This window comes from Anabrus simplex, chromosome 1 (assembly GCF_040414725.1).
Source record: "Anabrus simplex isolate iqAnaSimp1 chromosome 1, ASM4041472v1, whole genome shotgun sequence".
NCBI lineage: Eukaryota > Metazoa > Arthropoda > Insecta > Orthoptera > Tettigoniidae > Anabrus > Anabrus simplex.
In genome coordinates this window covers 219,023,460-219,042,020 of record NC_090265.1, presented here as the reverse complement: position 1 = coordinate 219,042,020, position 18,561 = coordinate 219,023,460, and the positions used below count along the sequence as shown (strand labels likewise).

The 18,561-nt window shown below is 40.1% G+C and overlaps 1 protein-coding gene across 1 annotated transcript in view; it reads left to right on the top strand.

The window, feature by feature from the left end:
• Positions 1 to 299: 299 nt before the first annotated feature.
• The window catches only part of Pfdn5 (prefoldin 5), a 64,896-nt gene continuing 46,634 nt past the window's right edge, over positions 300 to 18,561 (top strand). Inside the window, exons 1-3 of the mRNA XM_067140847.2 lie at positions 300 to 398; positions 691 to 825; positions 17,180 to 17,254. Coding sequence (XP_066996948.1) covers positions 300 to 398; positions 691 to 825; positions 17,180 to 17,254 — 309 coding nt within the window. The remainder of the gene's footprint in view (positions 399 to 690; positions 826 to 17,179; positions 17,255 to 18,561) is intronic.

Sequence of the window (18,561 nt, the reverse complement as noted above, 5' to 3'; positions counted from 1 at the left end):
TGTGTAATGTGATTTCCAGACTACGGTACCAGGATAAATTGTTATTTCATTATTATGTGGCATGATTCATTCGTGACAACCAATAAGACATTTCACTGTATACAAAATAAATAGTAAATATTGCACGTTCGAATTTGCCCCACTTATATAGGGAAGACTCACTCTAGTGAGTTCGCCCAACACACACTGGTGACGTTATCGGGAACCGATTCCTCGCATGCGACATTCAGTGCGATCGCGGAGTCGTAGGAACCGATTCTCGCGACTCCAGGCGTCATTCGCGCACATCACTAAAGTAAATGAACATGGCATCTAAACAGGGCCCGCAAGTTCACGAGATTGATTTAACTAAGTTAAATCTTCAACAACTCACCCAATTAAAACAACAGTTGGATCAGGTACTGTAAAGTGATGTATTTTTAATATTTCTGAAAGCCAGTATAGTTTAAATTTTCAATATTAGGTGTCCAATCCATGGAATTATTATGACAAGGTTAACCATACTTTTGAAGACAGAGCTGTCAGTAGCACATAAGGACAAATATCCTCCTTCAGTGGCTCTTACATTGGCCCTACATTACCATCTGTAATATAACCAATAGATCCTTGGTATGGTGTATCGTTCTTAACAGCGCAATATAGCCTACTTCTCCCAGTAATTCGTTGCCATTTATGTTCTTTTCTTTTCAGGAACTGAATGTTTTTCAAGATTCCTTACAGACTTTGAAGGTGGCCCAAACTAAGTTCCACGAGTCAGCGGAAAGTTTGGAGAGGATAACACCAGATACGAAAGGAAAGTCCATTCTGGTTCCACTTACAGGATCTGTATCCTTAATGTGTTTATGGCAGATACACCAATCGCCTTTCACCTGATTTTTGACCATTATGTATGGATGTATGATATTGCTTTCTTATTGGTATAATTTTGCCCCAAGATCTGTTGGAAGAAGAAGGGCCTCCGTGGCTCAGACGGCAGAGCATCGGCCTCTCACCACTGGATATCGTGGTTCAAATCCCGGTCACTCCATGTGAGATTTGTGCTGGACAAAGCAGAGGCAGTACAGATTTTTCTCTGGGTACTCCGGTTTTTCCTGTCATCTTTCATTCCAGCAACACTCTCCATTCTCATTTCATAGCATCTACCATTCATTAATAAATCACTTTGGGAGTGGCGACCCCATTGTACTAACAGCCTATATGTGCTTCATTCATACATCCGTGACCCAGTCAATGACTGGAAAACAGGTTGTAGGTTTTCATTTTCATCTGTTGGAAGAAGTTCAATCAGTCATCAATGATCTGCATTTAGGGTGGTCGCGCAGGTGGCAGATTCCCTATCATTTGTTTACCTCATATTTATATTTATAATTGTTTACCCAGCCTTTACCTAAATACTTTCAGTAAACTTGGAAATTTAAAGTTCTGAGTTGTTACTCTGAATTTCACAAAGGAAGATGCACTAGAATAAGAAGAAGCACTCTCGATTCAATAATGTAGTTGGCTTGATTGGCATTGAACCGATGATGTAGATGCCTAGGAATCTGTGAACCTTGTACTATCCGCACACTTTATCTTGGTGCATTTACATCCTAGTGCTGAATCGGTCGACCTCGGCGATCTTCGAGATTCATACTGGCAACCTCTGAAACACAAACTATGAATCGCTTAAGCATCGTTGTGCGACATCTGGCGTAAACTTTACGTACTGGTACTGTTGTTGTTTACACATCAAAGTCAAAGTATAGAATTCATGCTAGGAACAAGATTCGCATCGAGAGATATGTTTTATAATGTTATATAATGTGTATGTGACATAGTTGTTGGCTTAAGATGATAACGGTTTAGAAATTTCATATCGATCGATTATCTCGATTCAATTCAGATTTCATTTTCATTCAGTTGGCAGCACCAGGCAGCACTATCGATACCGGGACAGCTTCCTCCTTACTCCTCACCCCGTACACAAATGCATCAAGATAAAGTGTGCGGACAGTAATTGCCTCCTTTCAATACATACTTTGTTATGACTGCTGTAAAAGTGACTACTGTGACAGAAGGTGCTTTGAAAAATGTCACAAGTGCTCGACCAGAGAACTTTATTTTACAGGCAAATATGGTAGGCTGTAAGGATACACAGTAGTAGTGCACTGATGTTCATTACTAATCAACACTGTTGATTTCCTCATCAGGGAAAGAGGTAGAAAATCACAGGAAACAATGCAGACTTGTCTGTGTTGCTGCACGACGCCAGACCACACACAGCTATCATGCAAAATTTATGACCGCTTGTGATTGGGTGGTATGAGACCATCCTCCCTGCAGGCCTGGCCTGGCACCCAGTCATTTCCATTTTCAAACAGTTGACACCTAGGTGATGAGCGATTCGGTGATGATACAACTGTTCAGCATGGCATCAGGGACGGGACAGAAAGCCTTGATAATGGAGTGAAGGGTAGCCACTGTCAACAGCCCTGAAGATTTTTTTCTGTGGTTTTATATTTTCACACCAGGCAAATGTTGGGGTTTTACCTTAAGGCCCCGGATGCTTCCTTCTCACTCCCAGCCCTTTTCTATACTATTGCCGTCATAAAACGTATCTGAGTCCCTGCACCGTAAAGCAAATTTTATTTTGTTGTTCACCGAGCTCGATAGCTGCAGTCTCTTAAGTGTGGCCAGTATCCAGTATTCAGGAGATAGTAGGTTCGAACCCCACTGTCGGCAGCCCTGAAAATGGTTTTCCGTGGTTTCCGATTTTCACACCAGGCAAATTACCTTAATTAAGGCCACGACCGCTTCCTTCCCACTCCTAGCCCTTCCCTGTCCCATCGTCACCGTAAGACCTATCTGTGTCGGTGCGACGTAAAGCAACTAGCAAAAAAGAAATTTTTTTGTTGTTCAACCTGACTTGTGAAGATTTCTTGGTTACTGGATTGATTCCTTCAAAGCTTCATAGTCTGTCTTTTTACAGCCAAGAGGACTTTTATTAGTACTCATGCAAGCAAGAAAATAAATATAATTTAATCCATGTCAGCAAAGGGCCAGTATATTACTTATGTTGCATGAATTGTTGAATCGTGTTCATTAGTTGTTTGTACAGCTGTCTGTGAAAATATTGTTTTGAGTTTTTAGTTTTCTGTTTAAAGTTCTATACGATATGCAATGTTAGATAAGCCTGGCATTGATCAGGAACCATTATTCCCAAAGCAAGTGTCCTTATTCCTTTGCTTACGTAGAACCTCTGACCACCTTTTAACAAAGGATCTTGAGAAAACTAACCGAAACTGAAACAGTGCCTGAGTTAAAAGTTTTGACAAGATTTTATTTTAATTCGCTGTGAATATTTTAGATCCTTTCAGATTTCTGAGCAAAATTACATATATGATTTACCCTACTACATTGCAATTTATGACTGGATACCCATAGGTACTGGCTGTGGAGCTGCTATCGTGTTGTTATGATGTAGGTTTGCTCTTTGCCATTATCACAGTCTCTACCTTTCTAGGAAAAATTTCCAGTAGTAGATGTCTGCAGGTTTTCTTTTTCTTCCACCAAGCGAGTGACTGCACATTTCGGGTCCCATAGCTGTCAGCTTGCATTCGGGAGATAGTGTGCTCGAACCCCACTTTTGGTAGCCCTGAAAACTGTTTCCCATTTTTACACCAGGCAAATGCTGGGGCTGTACCTTAATTAAGGCCACAGCTGCTTCTTTCCCACTCTTAGCCCTTTCCTATCCCATCGTTGCCATAAGACTTGTCCGTATTGGTGCGATATAAAGCCAATTGTTGAATGTTGTAAAAGTAAGACTGTTAGGCAGTACCGAGCTCGATAGCTGCAGTCACTTTAGTGCGGCCAGTATCCGGTAATCGGGAGATAGTGGGTTCAAGCCCCACTGTCGGTAGCCCTGAAGATGGTTTTCCGTGGTTTCCCATTTTCACACCAGGCAAATGCTGGGGCTGTACCTTAATTGGGAAATTTTTAAAAAGCAATTATGATCAATGGTAAATGAAAATGTAAACAGCCTATGGATGGGCTTAAAGCTTTTGTTGAAAAGTGTGAAAATAGGTATGTACATTTAAAAGTGGTAAGGAATGGTAAGGACCCATTATGTTTTAAGAGGGAAATAAAGAGATTAAGAAGGAAGTGCAGATTAGAAAGAAATAGTTTCAGGAGTACCGGGCGAGTTGGGGGCGCGTCTGTGAGCTTGCATCCGGGAGATAGTGGGTTTGAATCCCACTGTCGGCAGCCCTGAAGATGGTTTTCCGTGGTTTCCCATTTTCATACTAGGCAAATGCTGGGGCTGTATCTTAATTAAGGCTATGGCCACATCCTTCCACCTCCTAGGCCTTTCCTCTTCCGTTGTCGCCATTAGACCTATCTGCGTCGGTGCGACATAAAGCCACTAGCAAAAAAAAAAAATTTCAGGAGTAAGGAGAAATTGAAGGAACTTGCTAGGAAATTGAACGTAGCAAGAAAGTCACCTAAGGTTAACATGATGGCAGACTTAATTGGCAGCCATATGAATTTTAGAGAGCAATAGAAACAAGTTCCAGGAAGGACATTCCAGGGATCATTAATGAACAGGGGAGTGTGTTTGTGAGGACTTACAGAAGCCAAAGGTATTTAGTCAGCAGTATGTAAAGGTTGTTGGATATAAGGATAATGTTCGGATAGAGGCGGCAGATGCTTAAGGAGCATCATTGAGCCTCAACTAGAAGAACAATATAGATTCAGGGGTATTAGAACAACCACAGACCTCATCTTTGCTATTACCGGGCAAGTTGGCCATGCGGTTAGGAGCGCACAGCTGTGAGCTCACATCCGGGAGTTAGTAGGTTCGAACTCCACTGTCGGCAGCCCTGAAGATGGTTTTCCATGGTTTCCCTTTTTCACACTAGGCAAATGCTCGGGCTGTACCTTAATTAAGGCCACGGCTGCTTCCTTCCCATTCCTAGGCCTTTTCTGTACCATCGTCGCCATAAGACCTATCTGTATCGGTGCGACGTAAAACAAATAGCCTCTTTGCTATTAGGATGATTATGAAGAAATAATGGGGGAAAGGAAGAGATATCATCTTTGTTGGATAAAAAAAGGCTTGTAACAGCTCGCCTAAGGACAAGATCTGGGAATGTCTAACAAGAATCTCTTATCAGGAAAGAGAAAATGCTCTGCAGCCATTGTCAGAGCTGTGTCCAAATAGGAAGTGGATATTTGGATTGGTTTGTCACAACTAAGGAGTGCAACAAAGCACTGCAGTGTCGTCATTATTCACACTGCAATGTATGAAATCATAAAGAGTGAAACAACAGAATTCCAGAAATGATTTTAAGGCATTTGTTTTTGCAAACAATGTAATGATATGGAGTTGCACAGATGGTGAAGTACAGCACAAACTAAATACCTGGAATTACCAATTTAAGGAATTTGGCCTCAAAATCAGTCCTACAAAAACAGTAGCAATGAAAGTGAGCAGGCAAGGAGGACATGTGAACATTATGCTGGTTGAAAAGAAATTAGAAGTAGTCTATAATTTCATTGTATGTTCATTTCAGTTGGGAAAATCAGTAAGACAGTCTTTCTGAGGATGTAAAAAGGCATTATGATAACATCCCAACCTGATTGTGACTGATGGTATGAAATTGGGTCTACCATTACAGTGAAAATTCCCTCTGTCTTCATATGAGAAAAGGTGTTTGGTTACCTCCCGTCGCGTTTTTTAGGGTAACGTTAAGAGCTATACAATTTAAGACAATCTTGCTCACAACGTGTACCGTACCTAACCTAGAATTCTGTATACAATGTAGAATTCCGTAGCGAAGCACGGGTACATCAGCTAGTAATAAAGACATTTCTTCTTCTTTCATGACCGCATAGGATCACTTTAGTCAGTCCATCGTTCAGGTCTCTTTGAAGGGATTGTTCAGGCTTTTGCGGTCCTCCCAGTACTTCTTCAGACACTCCGGTCTTTGTGCTCTTTCCTCGGTTGAAAATATGCGTGTTGATTTGTTTCATGTAAGGGTAAAACGGAGGTTTGTATTCAGTTTTATCTTGTTTGTGGTGTCTTCTGTTGTAAGGCCTATTTCTTTCAGATCCTCTCTTACTTCTCTGATCCATTTATATCCTGTTGTGGTATTTTTTGAGGCGAGATTGTGTTGTACTAGTTGTTTCAGAAGTCTCGAATCCTGCATCCTCATGATATGTCCAAAGAATTCCGGTCTCCTCTTACGCATAGTATCTGTAATGGGTTCTTTCTCTTTGTACATGACTTTGTTAGGTATTATCCGCCGCTGTTCAACTTTATGGTATTTTTGTTGATGCAGGTTCTTCCAATCATCCTTTCAATTTTCTGAAGTCTGTCAGTCTTTGTTTATTCAGGTGAAAAAGTGTTTCTGCTGCATATGTAGCTTCCAGTTTTATAACTGTGTTGTAGTGTTTTATTTTTGCATTTATTGATAAATTTTTCTTTTTGTAGATATCCCGTGTTAATTTTTGTGCTTTAGCTAATCTATTTCTTCTTGTTTGGATTTAATTTTTTTCATTTAGGTTATGTGTTGTTACTTCTCCAAGATATTTAAATTGAGTTACTATTCTGATTTTATTACCATTTATTGTAACTTCTTTTAGTTGTATTGGTTTTTGGGGCATAATTTCTGTTTTTTCAAATGATATTTTGAGGCCAATTTTATTTGCAATATTTTGACGTTCTGATATCTGGGTTTTTGCTTCTTTTATATCCACTGCTAGTAATGCTAAATCGTCAGCAAAGCCCAGGCAATTTGATTTTTCGGCCAGTCTTTATTTTTGGGGGTCCCCTGCAGGTGGGGGACGCACCTGTAGAATACACCCGCGGTATCCCCTGCCTGTTGTAAGAGGCGACTAAAAGAGTCGACCTAGGCGCAGACATGGCTTGCGATTTGGTACAATGTGTTGGACCTCCTGTGGATGGAAGGGCTGAATACATTCACTGGTAATCCCTGCCTGTCGTAGAAGACTAAAAGGGTCATGTGGCCTTGGTCCCCTCTTTATTTTTTAATTTTATTTTTTAGGGTCAATTGTAGACCTATTTCAAATTTTTTATGTGCGTGCTGCTCGGAGATGGACTTTCTACGTGTGCGACTGCGCTCAAAAGCCCGTGTCAGTAACCACCCAGGAAGCGGCGGCATGTACCCTTGCAGTGGTATCCGCCTGACAACACAGGTCCCTGCACAGCCGAATGCCAGAAGGACATATTCTTATCAATTATTTTTACCTATATTTAGCGCTCTGTACACGTTATGGTGTACATTCTATTGCGGGTGACTGGAGGAAGGGAGTCCTAGTGCTCATTGCCTCAGTCCTCCCGTATTAGGCATCATCCAACATCGGACCCCGGATAATACCGGCTATGACCAGATGGGTATTGCCTTAGATGCTTGATTCGGCTACAGAGACCCCTGATTAGAGTGTGTGGCATTTGGGGAGGATGATTTCGGGCATAGCGTTGAAAACACTTATGCCTGCCTCATCGGGTAGTTCGCTACCCAGGTCTTTAACTTTTGTTTCCCTAAGGGGTGCGACCCCTTGGGAACAAGCGCAGCGTATTAGTGTGGGTTTCCCTAGGTTCCTGGTTGCTACCAGAACCGATGGGCACGATTTCAAGCTGGTCAAATCGATTCTATTCAGTTGACACATTGAAAGTGTATACGGTGAACTTGAGGGCCTTAAGAAAATGCGCAATGGTGGTTTGCTTCTAAAGACGAGCACTGCGCTCCAAGCAGATAGGTTGCTTAAGTGCGACCACTTTGGTGAAATCCCCGTCAAAGTGGAAGAGCACAAAACCTTGAATCTGGTTCATGGAGTTATTTTTCACTGTGATCTCGTTCTGAACACTGACAATGAATTGATGGAAGACATGAAGCACCGTGGCATGACCCACGTCCGGCGTATCACACGCAAAGTCAACAGTGAAGATGTTGCCATGGGAGCGTTCATAGTCTCCTTCAAATTGTCAGTGTTGCCAGAGAAAGTCAAGCTAACAACCTATCATTGCGATGTGAGGCCGTACATCCCACCTCCTATGCGATGCTATCAATGCCAGAGATTCGGACACATGGTATCTCGTTCGAATCAGTCTGTGTGTGGTACATGTGGAAGAGCAGCTCACGGCGCGGAGGAGTGCACAACTCCGTACAAGTGCACTAACTGTTTTGGTCTTCATTCTCGAGATTGGAACTGTCAGATGTATCTGAGTGAGAAGAAGATCCAGGAGATCAAGACCCTGGATGGTCTTTCCTACCAGGAAGCGCGCCATAAGTTTAATTCTCTGAATGCCCTGGCCAAGACATTAGACTTCAGTATGATAGCACAGTCTCTCCCAGGTTCGTCATTTTGCCTTGAAACACCTTCCAAGAAGATCGCTGCGCCTAAGGCGGCAGTTGCTCCTGTGAGCAACGCCACAAAGAGAACGAGCTCGAAGGCGGGTCCACATCGGCTAAGAAGCCTACTTGCAAGTAATCAACTTCATTTTCCGTATCAAAATTTAATCACTAAGTTTTACAATATTTAACATTCTTCCACCGTTTTGATAAAAAAAAAAGTATCAAAACGGTGGAAGAATTTTAAATATTGTAAAACTTAGTAAGAATCCTACGCCGGCACAGAAGGGAAAGAAGATAGTCCGTCTAAAGAAGAATCGATGGCAGGGAAGAAGAGCGCCCTTACCAGGCCTTCTTCCACATCTCCTACACATGGGGCCTCACGCCCTCCACCTGGAGGGTCTGATTCTGCGCCAGCGGGTTTTCCTCCTGGAAAACCTGCGCGCTCCCCTCATAGGAAGAAACCCCATCCCCCGGACTACGTCGAAGAAATTCAAGGCATGCATCACCTGCGAGCTTCATTAGCGAGTATTCAGCGAGTATAGTCTGTATTCAGTAAACAAATTTCCGACCAGGTCATCATACAATCTTGAGAAATTTTCGACTATACTCAGCAGAACGACATTGTGCTCACTGGGCTTCCAGTGGCATTGGCATTTTTGTCCGTTCTGATACCTACAGCGAAGAGATTCCACTATGAACTCCGCTGGAAGCTGTAGCAGTTCGCATTCTACTGCCTGTCATAGCAACAGTGTGTAATGTTTTTCCACCAGGCCAGCCTTTTAGCATAAATGATGTCACTGATCTTATAGGTCAGCTTCCCCCTCCCTTCCTCTTATTGGACGATTTTAATGCCCATCACCCCATATGGGGCTCTGAGACGCTTTGCCCCCGGGGAAGAGAGCTGGAAACATTAGTAACAGAGCTGGACGTATGTATTTTGAACACAGGAGAACCAACTCACTTTAGTGTACATTACGGCACATATTCTCGCATAGACATAAGGCTAAGGCGCGAGTTCTTATTCGCCAAAGTAAGAAAGCTTCGTGGGAGAGATATGTGTTGTCTATGATGTCACATACTCCATCATCTCAAGTGTTGACTAAACTTTGGCGTATTTTGGGTATCCAGCGATCGTCTTCTATACCGGGAATTTCCATTGCAGGCAGTGTCGTCACTGAACCACTCTCGATTGCTAACCATCTAGCTAGTTATTTCGCGGATGTATCTAGGTCTGGGAATTACCATCGTGATTTCCTCACTCTGAAGCGGGAGGCAGAACGTCATCACCTTAGTTATGCCACTCATGCTCCAGAGGACTACAACGTGCCCTTTACGGAGTGGGAACTCCACAGCGCCTTAGCGCTTTGCAAGGACACGTCTCCTGGACCAGACAATATCCATAACCAGATATTGAAACACCTTAGTGAGAATAGTCGACTATATCTCCTTCGTGTGTTTAACCGAATCTGGATTGAGGGTGATTTTCCGTCTCAGTGCAAGAGGGCATAGTCATTACTGTCCTCAAGCCTGACAAAGATCCTCAGTTTGCAGGAAGTTACAGGCTGATATATCTTACAAACTGCCTGTATAAGCTATTTGAGAAGATGGTAAATCGCCATCTTGTGTGGTTTCTGGAGAAACAAGGACTCTTGTCAGAGTACCAGTGTGGTTTTCAAGCTGCTCGCTCGACCACTGACCATTTGGTACACCTGGAGAGCTCTATTCAGGATGCGTTTCTCTGCAAACAGCATTTGGTAGCTGTTTTCTTTGACTTAAGGCCTATGACACCACATGGCGATATGGTATCCTTTCAGTCCTGCATCAGTGGAGATTCCGAGGTAGCTTGCCGGTATTTATTGCAAATTTTTTGTCCCTCCATCAGTTCCATGTCCAAGTAGGGAGGACATATTCGTAATACAACGTTCAGGAAAATTGAGTCCCACAGGGATCGGTTCTTAGTGTCACTCTGTTCGAGATTGCCATAAACAGTATTGTTGCTGCTGCTGGTTCAGCAGTAATACCATCACTATATGTGAACAATTTTGCTCTGCACTATAGATCGCGTAATATGGCAGTCGCAGAGCGACAATTACAGCAAGCTATTAGGAGAGTGGAGCAGTGGACCTTCGAACATGGCTTTCGGTTTTCCACCACAAAGACCTCTGTTGTCCACTTTTGTCGGCAACATACTCTTCACCCACAGCCTGAGCTTTATTTAGGAAATGCCGCTATTCCTGTAGTTGACACTTACTGATTTCTTGAGCTCCTTTTCGATAGTGCATTATCGTGGGAGCCACATGTGCGGCAACTATAAGTGCAATGCACCAAGAGGCTTAATCTCTTGAAGTTTCATAGCAGCACTAATTGGGTAGCTGACCGCACGGTGCTCCTACGCTTTTGTAGGGCACATATTTTATCCAGGTTAGACTACGGCAGTGCAGCATATGGCTCAGCAAGACCAAGCGTTCTTGCGAAATTGAACAGTATCCATCACAGCGGGGTTATGTTGGCGACGGGAGATAGGTTTGTGGCTAATTTCAATTTCACTTTGATTATTTTTAATGATTAAGGGATTGTATCCATTGAGGCTGGCAATATGAAATTTAAATCTTTCCTTAGATTAACAGTCGAAAGAGGAATTTTTAACGCTCTATATGCTATAAAATGAAGCCTGTTTATGTGATTATGAATGTAAAGAACTATGTTTTATGGTTATTGGGGCAAAGGAAGGTTTTCTATCAATTTGGAAATCAAATTTGTCTGAGATTCTTGTGATTGTGATATCTAAAAAGTTGATTGAACTATTGTTTTAGTCTTCTTTAGTGAAACATAATTATCTAAATTGTTTAAATAAGTTAGGATATTATCACTATTGTTACATCTGTTGTCGATAATTGCTAGCGTGTCATCGATGCAGCGAAGCCAAAGAGACAGTCTGTTGATGTTTTTTATTATTTTGTTATGTTCAAGGTTGTCCATGTAAATGTCGACAAGTATCCCCGAGATGGGGTCTCCCATGGCTAGACCTTCTTGTTTGTATATCTTATTATTAAAGGTAAAATAGTTATCTTGCCGAACAAATTTTAGTAATTTTATGAATTCATCTATTTCTATTGAACTTTAGGTACTGTGATTAGAAAGATTGTTTTTTATAATTTCTATAGTTTCATTGACCGGAATGGTCGAGTACATATTAGTGATGTTGAAAGAAACCATTGTGTAATAAGGTTGCAAATTGAATTTACTTATTAAAGTTTCACAGATGTCGATTGAGTTTGTTATGGGGCGTACATTGTGGAATTTAAAGTATTTTTTAAGAAATTTATGAAGGAATTGTGAGGTTTTATAAGTCAGACTATTTCTGCTGTTGCTGATGGGACGAATAGGGACATTTCTTTTATGTATCTTTGGCAGAGATCTGGCGGTGGGTAATTTAGGATTCACATTAATGAGTTTCTGATATTCTTGTTCATTAAATAAAAATGATGAATTTTTAATAAGTGTTTTTAGATTGCGTTGGGTTTTTATGATGGGGTCTTTGGCGATCGTAGAGTAAGTTTATTGTAAAGTAAGTTTTATCAGAAAAGAACTCTTCTGTTTTAATATAATCTTGTTTATTTATTAGGACTGTAGTATTGCCTTTGTCGTCTTTTGTTACAATGACGTCGTTAAGCTGTTCAAGTAAGCTTCATATCCAGCTTTGCTTGACATGTTGCAGCACGAGGTGATTCCCATACAACATATGTCATTTAATTATATTCTTCCCCCTAACATAACTCTTTCTATCTTAGCTGTCATTTATCCAGGCCAACTGTACGGTCCACATTGAACTGCGAAATCCAACCACCTTTAGTTACTACTATATATTTAGACGTCCATGCGCAACAATCATCATCTTTCAAGATTCTTAAAACAGAAGAGCCTTTCTAACATCATGCATCGCATTCATGTATACTGAATATGTGAATGTCTTGAGAAGACAGCTTAACTTCTGCTCAGTTGAACTTTGAATAGAATGCAGCATATTTAAGAAGCCGTCCTTAACACATTCACTGCGTATTAGCAGAGCGTGACATACCCGCCAACCTGAGCAAAATATTTGTGTGGAACTCTTTAAAAGTTGTAATTATCGAAGTTTTGTACCTTGGTAGGACGAGTTCTATCAAACTCGTGGACTTATCCCACTCACGCGCCTGGTGCGTGACCCGCACGGTGGTTGAAATCGCGAAGTAATACTGGTCACCAGACGGATCACGCACCACATGCGTCGGTAGATTACTGTGCATTATTTACCTTGGATAGCAAACAAATGCATAAAGTATGTTACAGACATAAATTGATTCATATTTACACTTCTCTATTACAGAATTTGACAAACAAAAATGAAATACTTTGGCTAATTGGGTAGGTCTCGTGATGTTGAAGGAACCACATTGTCGGCCATCAGAAAAAAATATAAATAAAATGGTAACATAAGCATCATGACGCAGTCAAAAATGATTACTGCACATTCTTTCAAGTTACTTATAAATGTGATGAGGAATAAATGATAATTAGAAGTTATTTCGTGTTATACACATATATGATGCAAGAATAAATGACAATTACAAGTTCAGTTCTTTTACTGAACATATTGCAGTTGTAGAATTTATTTATTTCAAAAGCGGAACCACTCATAATTCTCCTGAAGAATTAATAAACAGAAAATGCAGTGTCTTAGCTTGCATTGAAGTGGTCTTGCTGCTCAAAGATCCCATAAATGAATGATAACGTATGACTACAACTCCGGAGAGGAAATGCACGGGAAACGGAATACGCATGCGCAAATATGGCTATGGATGTATCTGCTAGTAGACTGGACTTACACGATGTGCGGGATAACAATTTGAGCCTTTCTCATCATGCAGAAAACCTGCGATTTACATTTCATAGCAACCGTCCCATGACGCGCTAGGCGCGTGCTCCGCACCTGCTAATAAAGTAGTGTCACGCACCCAGCGCATGATCCGCATTGATCGTGTTAATTGAACTTCTATGCATCATCCTTAACCAGCATTTAAAGAATCTCTATCAAAAGCAACTTTTTAATATAGTGCAGCACACTAGCATTTTATGAATCTCTATCAAATAGCAACTTTTTAACGTAGTGCAGCATATCTCTTGAACCTTACTCTTAATTCATACATGGTATTTACATATCATTTTTATGTCATTGACACTGCACTGTGTCTTAAATTGCTTGAACTTTCAACAGAATTTTATGTTGCGTAACCAGTCTTAACCTCAATTCCATGAGTTGTGCATACAGTTTTTTTTTAAGAATTTCACCTTATTTTCTTGACATGGCATAAGCCCAAAAGCCTATACAGTATCATGTCTGTAAGTACGGGCCGTGAAAGCATCAATGGCAACAGTTTAAGAACTTTGTGTCTATACATTGTTTATTATCTTCGATATATTTGTATGATTTGCTTTAAGGCTGATGATGACCTACAGTTAGGTCGAAAGTAGTCCCCGAACGTAAATGTAATGTGAAACATTGTACAGTTTGTATTGAAAAGGTGGACCTTAATAATAAAATATTTTAATAACATTGCAAGGAGAGCCGTTCTGTTATAGAGATTTTCTTATTTTTATTTTTTATTTCTACAAAAGAGGGAAAATTACCATGACTGAAAAGGGAAATCTAAACCAGAGCATCTGGCTAAATAGTTTGAAATGTCACGCTTTTTGGAGTTGTTTCATTGGTTCATTGTGATGGGATGATACCCATTATGCAGACCCTTGTTCACTTCCTCCCTAATCATACCCCTCAGTTAATTACTAATACAGTAAAACCTGTCTTAAGCAGAATCTCAAGGGACCAGGTTGTTTGTTTTTTTCCCCGCTGAAGCCAGATTTCCATTTGATGAAGGTGTACTAGAAAATAGTGTTCATTCAAAACTTATTCACACAAAACACTTGAAAACCTGACAAACATTATCAGAATACATTAAATTGAGGTTACCTTATTGGTACAGTACTCTGCATATTATCTGCGAAACTTCTAGTGACACTTCGTTTCACGGGGGTGAGGTGTAAAGAAGGAGCTACAACGGTTCTGGTAATACAGTCAACTGAATGGAAATTAAATCTGAATTGAATCAATAGTACGATTGATCGATATGGATTTTCTAAACCGTCGTTTACGTGTAGGAGTTACAGGTTGTTCCTGTGATGTACTTCGATTTTCCTCACTCATGTTCAAGCTTAACCTATATTTTGACTTTGCTGTGGAAATAACAACAGTATTTAAAGTGTTGTAATTATACCACAAGATGTCTCACAGCGATTCGTAAGCGATTCATATTTTTTGTGTCAGAGGTTGTCAGTACGAATCTCGAAGGTAATCGAGGTCTACCGATTCAGCACTAGGGAGCCGAAGTATCACTAAAAGTTTCACAGACAGTACTGTATCAGTCAAAGAGAATGTTCCCTGTTGCAGTGGTCATAATATTGATTGCCTGAGTATCCACTACCAGGTGTATGCATAAGTTTTGCCGATTTTTGTGGTAAAGAAAACTTGTAATTTACAAGGAAAATTCAGTTTTTGTTTATTCAGAATATTGGCCATCGGCTTCTACACACTTTGCTCATCTTTCTGATAAGTTATGAATACCATACCAGAAAAACTGCTTGTCTTTTACGCCAAACCATTCGCTGAGCCATTTTCCAACTTCCTCAAAATTGCTGAAGTGCTGCTCTCCGAGTGCGTGCCCCATTGATGTGAAGAGGTGATAGATGGCGCCATGTTAGGGAGTACGGCAGGTGCGGAAGAATGTCCCATCCAAGTGTTTTCAAGGTGTCTTTCACTGGTTTAGCTTTGAGACGGCACATTGTCATGTAACACAATTAAATTGTAACAAGAATTAAAGTGGTTCAACCTATTTAATACAAGGAAAATAAGAAATGTAAATTTTACATTCTTATTTGATTAAAAGCGGTACCGATTTCGACCACTATTCTGGGTCATCATCAGCTGATTAAATAAAAATATAAAACTGCATAGGAAAACAATAAGTAAAGGATAAGTCTTTCACTAAAAGCAGTTCAAGAAGCACTGTAACACTATAGGGATTAGCACTGCATGATGTAAGATCCTAAAATCCAGAAGAAGTCGAAGATCAGTCATTTAAGTGAAGCAAGGTGCAAGTTCTTGAAGAGCAGCATAACATATGTAATATCTTGTAACAAAATCACTTTGCCATGTCTTCTGGCACATTCCAGTCGTCTTTCGATCAATACATGATTTAAATTAATCCTTTGTTGGCGATAGCGTTGTGCAATAACGGTTTCGCCAGGCTTCAAGACTTCATAATAAACAATACTGTTCTGGTTCCACCAGACACAAAGCATGGTCTTCTTGCCGAAGCGAATTTTTAGCCTTGGTGTTGAAGGACCGGCTTTGCCAGGTGCCAGCCACAATTTTCTCCGCTTCGGGTTTTCAAAATAAATCCATTTTTCGTCGCCCATCACAATTCAGTACAGAAATTTTCTTTCATGGCGCTGAAGCAGCATTTCACAAGTGACTTTACGATTTTCCATTTGCCGTTCATTCAAATTGTGTGGAACCCATTTACTGAGTTCATTGATCTTCCCCATTGCTCGTAAACGTCTGCTGACACATTTAATGCTTGTGCCAATTGCTGTTGAGTTTGAGTTGGGTCATCATCCAGAGCGCACACTTTCACATTGAAATCACCACGTTTAAATTGTCAAAACTATGTCTCACATCATCTAATAGATCGAGCGTGCTCACCATATGTTTCTATCAGCAAACTATGACTTTCCACAGCCTTTTTTCTTTTGATTAAACAAAAAAAGCAATGTGTGCTGCAAATGTTCTTTTTTCAGGCACAAACGTCGACGTGAAAACTGAACGATACAACGCAGACATTAGCGTTTGGCAAACTCAATTTGTGTGTGTTGGTAGGTTAATGTCAGACGAACAAACCGACGTATGTGTCAAATTCATGTGCTGCGTACTGTTCGTTAGCACCATCTCTTAGTGAAACTGGAAAAGACTTATACATACACCTGATAAAACTTTGGCCTCAGAAATTACATCAAACAGTTCCGAATAATTCTGTCTGACGACATCTAGATAAATCTTCAATATGCTCTCCTTCATCTTTCTTTTTTCCATCGCTACTTAACCACAAGTAGTGAATTCCAGAGATGACCGCTATTTGTAGAGTATGGTATTGAAAATTGATTGTCCCAGGCATTCCAGTCGGCCAAAGGAAATGCCCATCAGTTAATCCCCAAAACGAAGAGACTGGGAAAGAAAAAAGAAAAGTAATGTACTGTGCCATCTGCAGTACCTGTCCTTGCATCTCAGATCACCCATTTCTGCAGTGGACAGTTTCTGCTTAATCCAGAGTAATTTGAATTACATTTTACAGCCAAATCAAGGGACTGAGGTAATTTTCTGATAAAGGTAAGTTTCCACTTAATAAGAGAGGTTTTACTGTACATGCATCATGGGTACCACAACCCACACAGGTTATCAGACAAAATAGTACATTGGACTGTTTATCAGAATGTTCCAAAATCTTAAAATGAATCAAAAATCAACTCAGGAAGGATCTGAGCTAAGTTCAAAATTGGCAAGTATTGAAAAATAGTAAAAAACAGATTCCTGTTGAGATCACAGAATTCTGCAAATGGGTTGAAGGTATGTAAATTGGGAATTAGGTATTTTCAGTAGACTCCATTATGTACCTGTTATTTATAATTTTCCTGTTGGTGTGATTTATGATCTTATTTCCTTAACATGTATCTAGATGTATGTTCCAGGTAAAATAGCAGACAGTGAAAAGGTTATAATTGACATAGGTACTGGCTACTACATTGAGAAGGTGAGTTACATTTTAAGAACAGTGATCATACTTAATTTACCAAGATTTGAAGTTAGTCTTCACTATCTGAATGCAGATCCAAAGCCTCTTGATGAACTATTAGTAAATTACTTCTTCTTCTTCTTCTACTACTTCTTCTTCATCTTCTTCTTCTTTTATGACCACATAGGATCACTTTAGTCAGTCCGTCGTTCAGGTCTCTTTGAAGGGATTGTTCGGGCTTTGCGGTCTTCACAGTACTTCTTCAGACGCTCGGATCTTCGTGCCGTTTCCTCAGTTGAAAATATGCGTGTTGTTGGTTTGTTTTGTGTAGCTTTAGCGGAGGTTTGTATTCTTGAGTTTTGTATTCAATTTTATCTTATTTGTGGTGTCTTCTATTGTAAGGCCTATTTCCTTCAGATCCTCTCCTACTTCTCTGATCCATTTACATCCTGTTGTGATATTTTTTGAGACAAGATTGTGTTATACTAGTTTCAGAAGTCTCGAATCCTGCATCCTCATGATATGTCCAAAGAATCCCAGTCTCCTCTTACGCATAGTATCTGTAATGGGTTCTAGCTCTTTGTACACGACTTTGTTAGGTATTAACCGCCACTGTCGATCCTTCTGGTATTTTTTGTTGATGCAGGTTCTTCCAATCCTCCTTTCAATTTTCTGAAGTCTGTCAGTCTTTGATTGTTTATTCAGGTGAAAAAGTGTTTCTGCTGCATATGTAGCTTCAGGTTTTATTACTGTGTTGTAGTGTTTTATTTTTGCATTTATTGATAGACATTTCTTTTTGTAGATATCCCATGTTAATTTTTGTGCTTTAGCTAATCTATTTGTTCTTGTTTGGATTGAGATTTTTTCATTTGGGTTATGTGTTATTATTTCTCCAAGATATTTAAATTGAGTTACTATTTTGATTTTATTACCATTTATGATAACTTCTTTTAGTTGTGTTGGTTTTTGGGGCATAATTTCTGTTTTTTCAAATGATATTTTGAGGCCAATTTTATTTGCAATGTTTTGAAGTTCTGATATCTGGGTTTTTGCTTTTTATATCCACTGCTAGTAATGCTAAATCATCAGCGAAACCCAGGCAATTTTGTTTTAATTTTTTGGCCAATCTTTATTTGGGGGGACATTTCCTAAACCATTCCCTCATTACCATTTCTAGAGCACAATTAAATAATAGTGGTGAGAGCCCATCTCCCTGCCGTAGTCCAGTTTTAATTTCAAATGTCTCTGATGTTTCACCCCTAAACTTCACTTTTGATTTGGTGTTAGTGAGAGTCAATTTTATCATGTTTATTCATTTGAGGTGT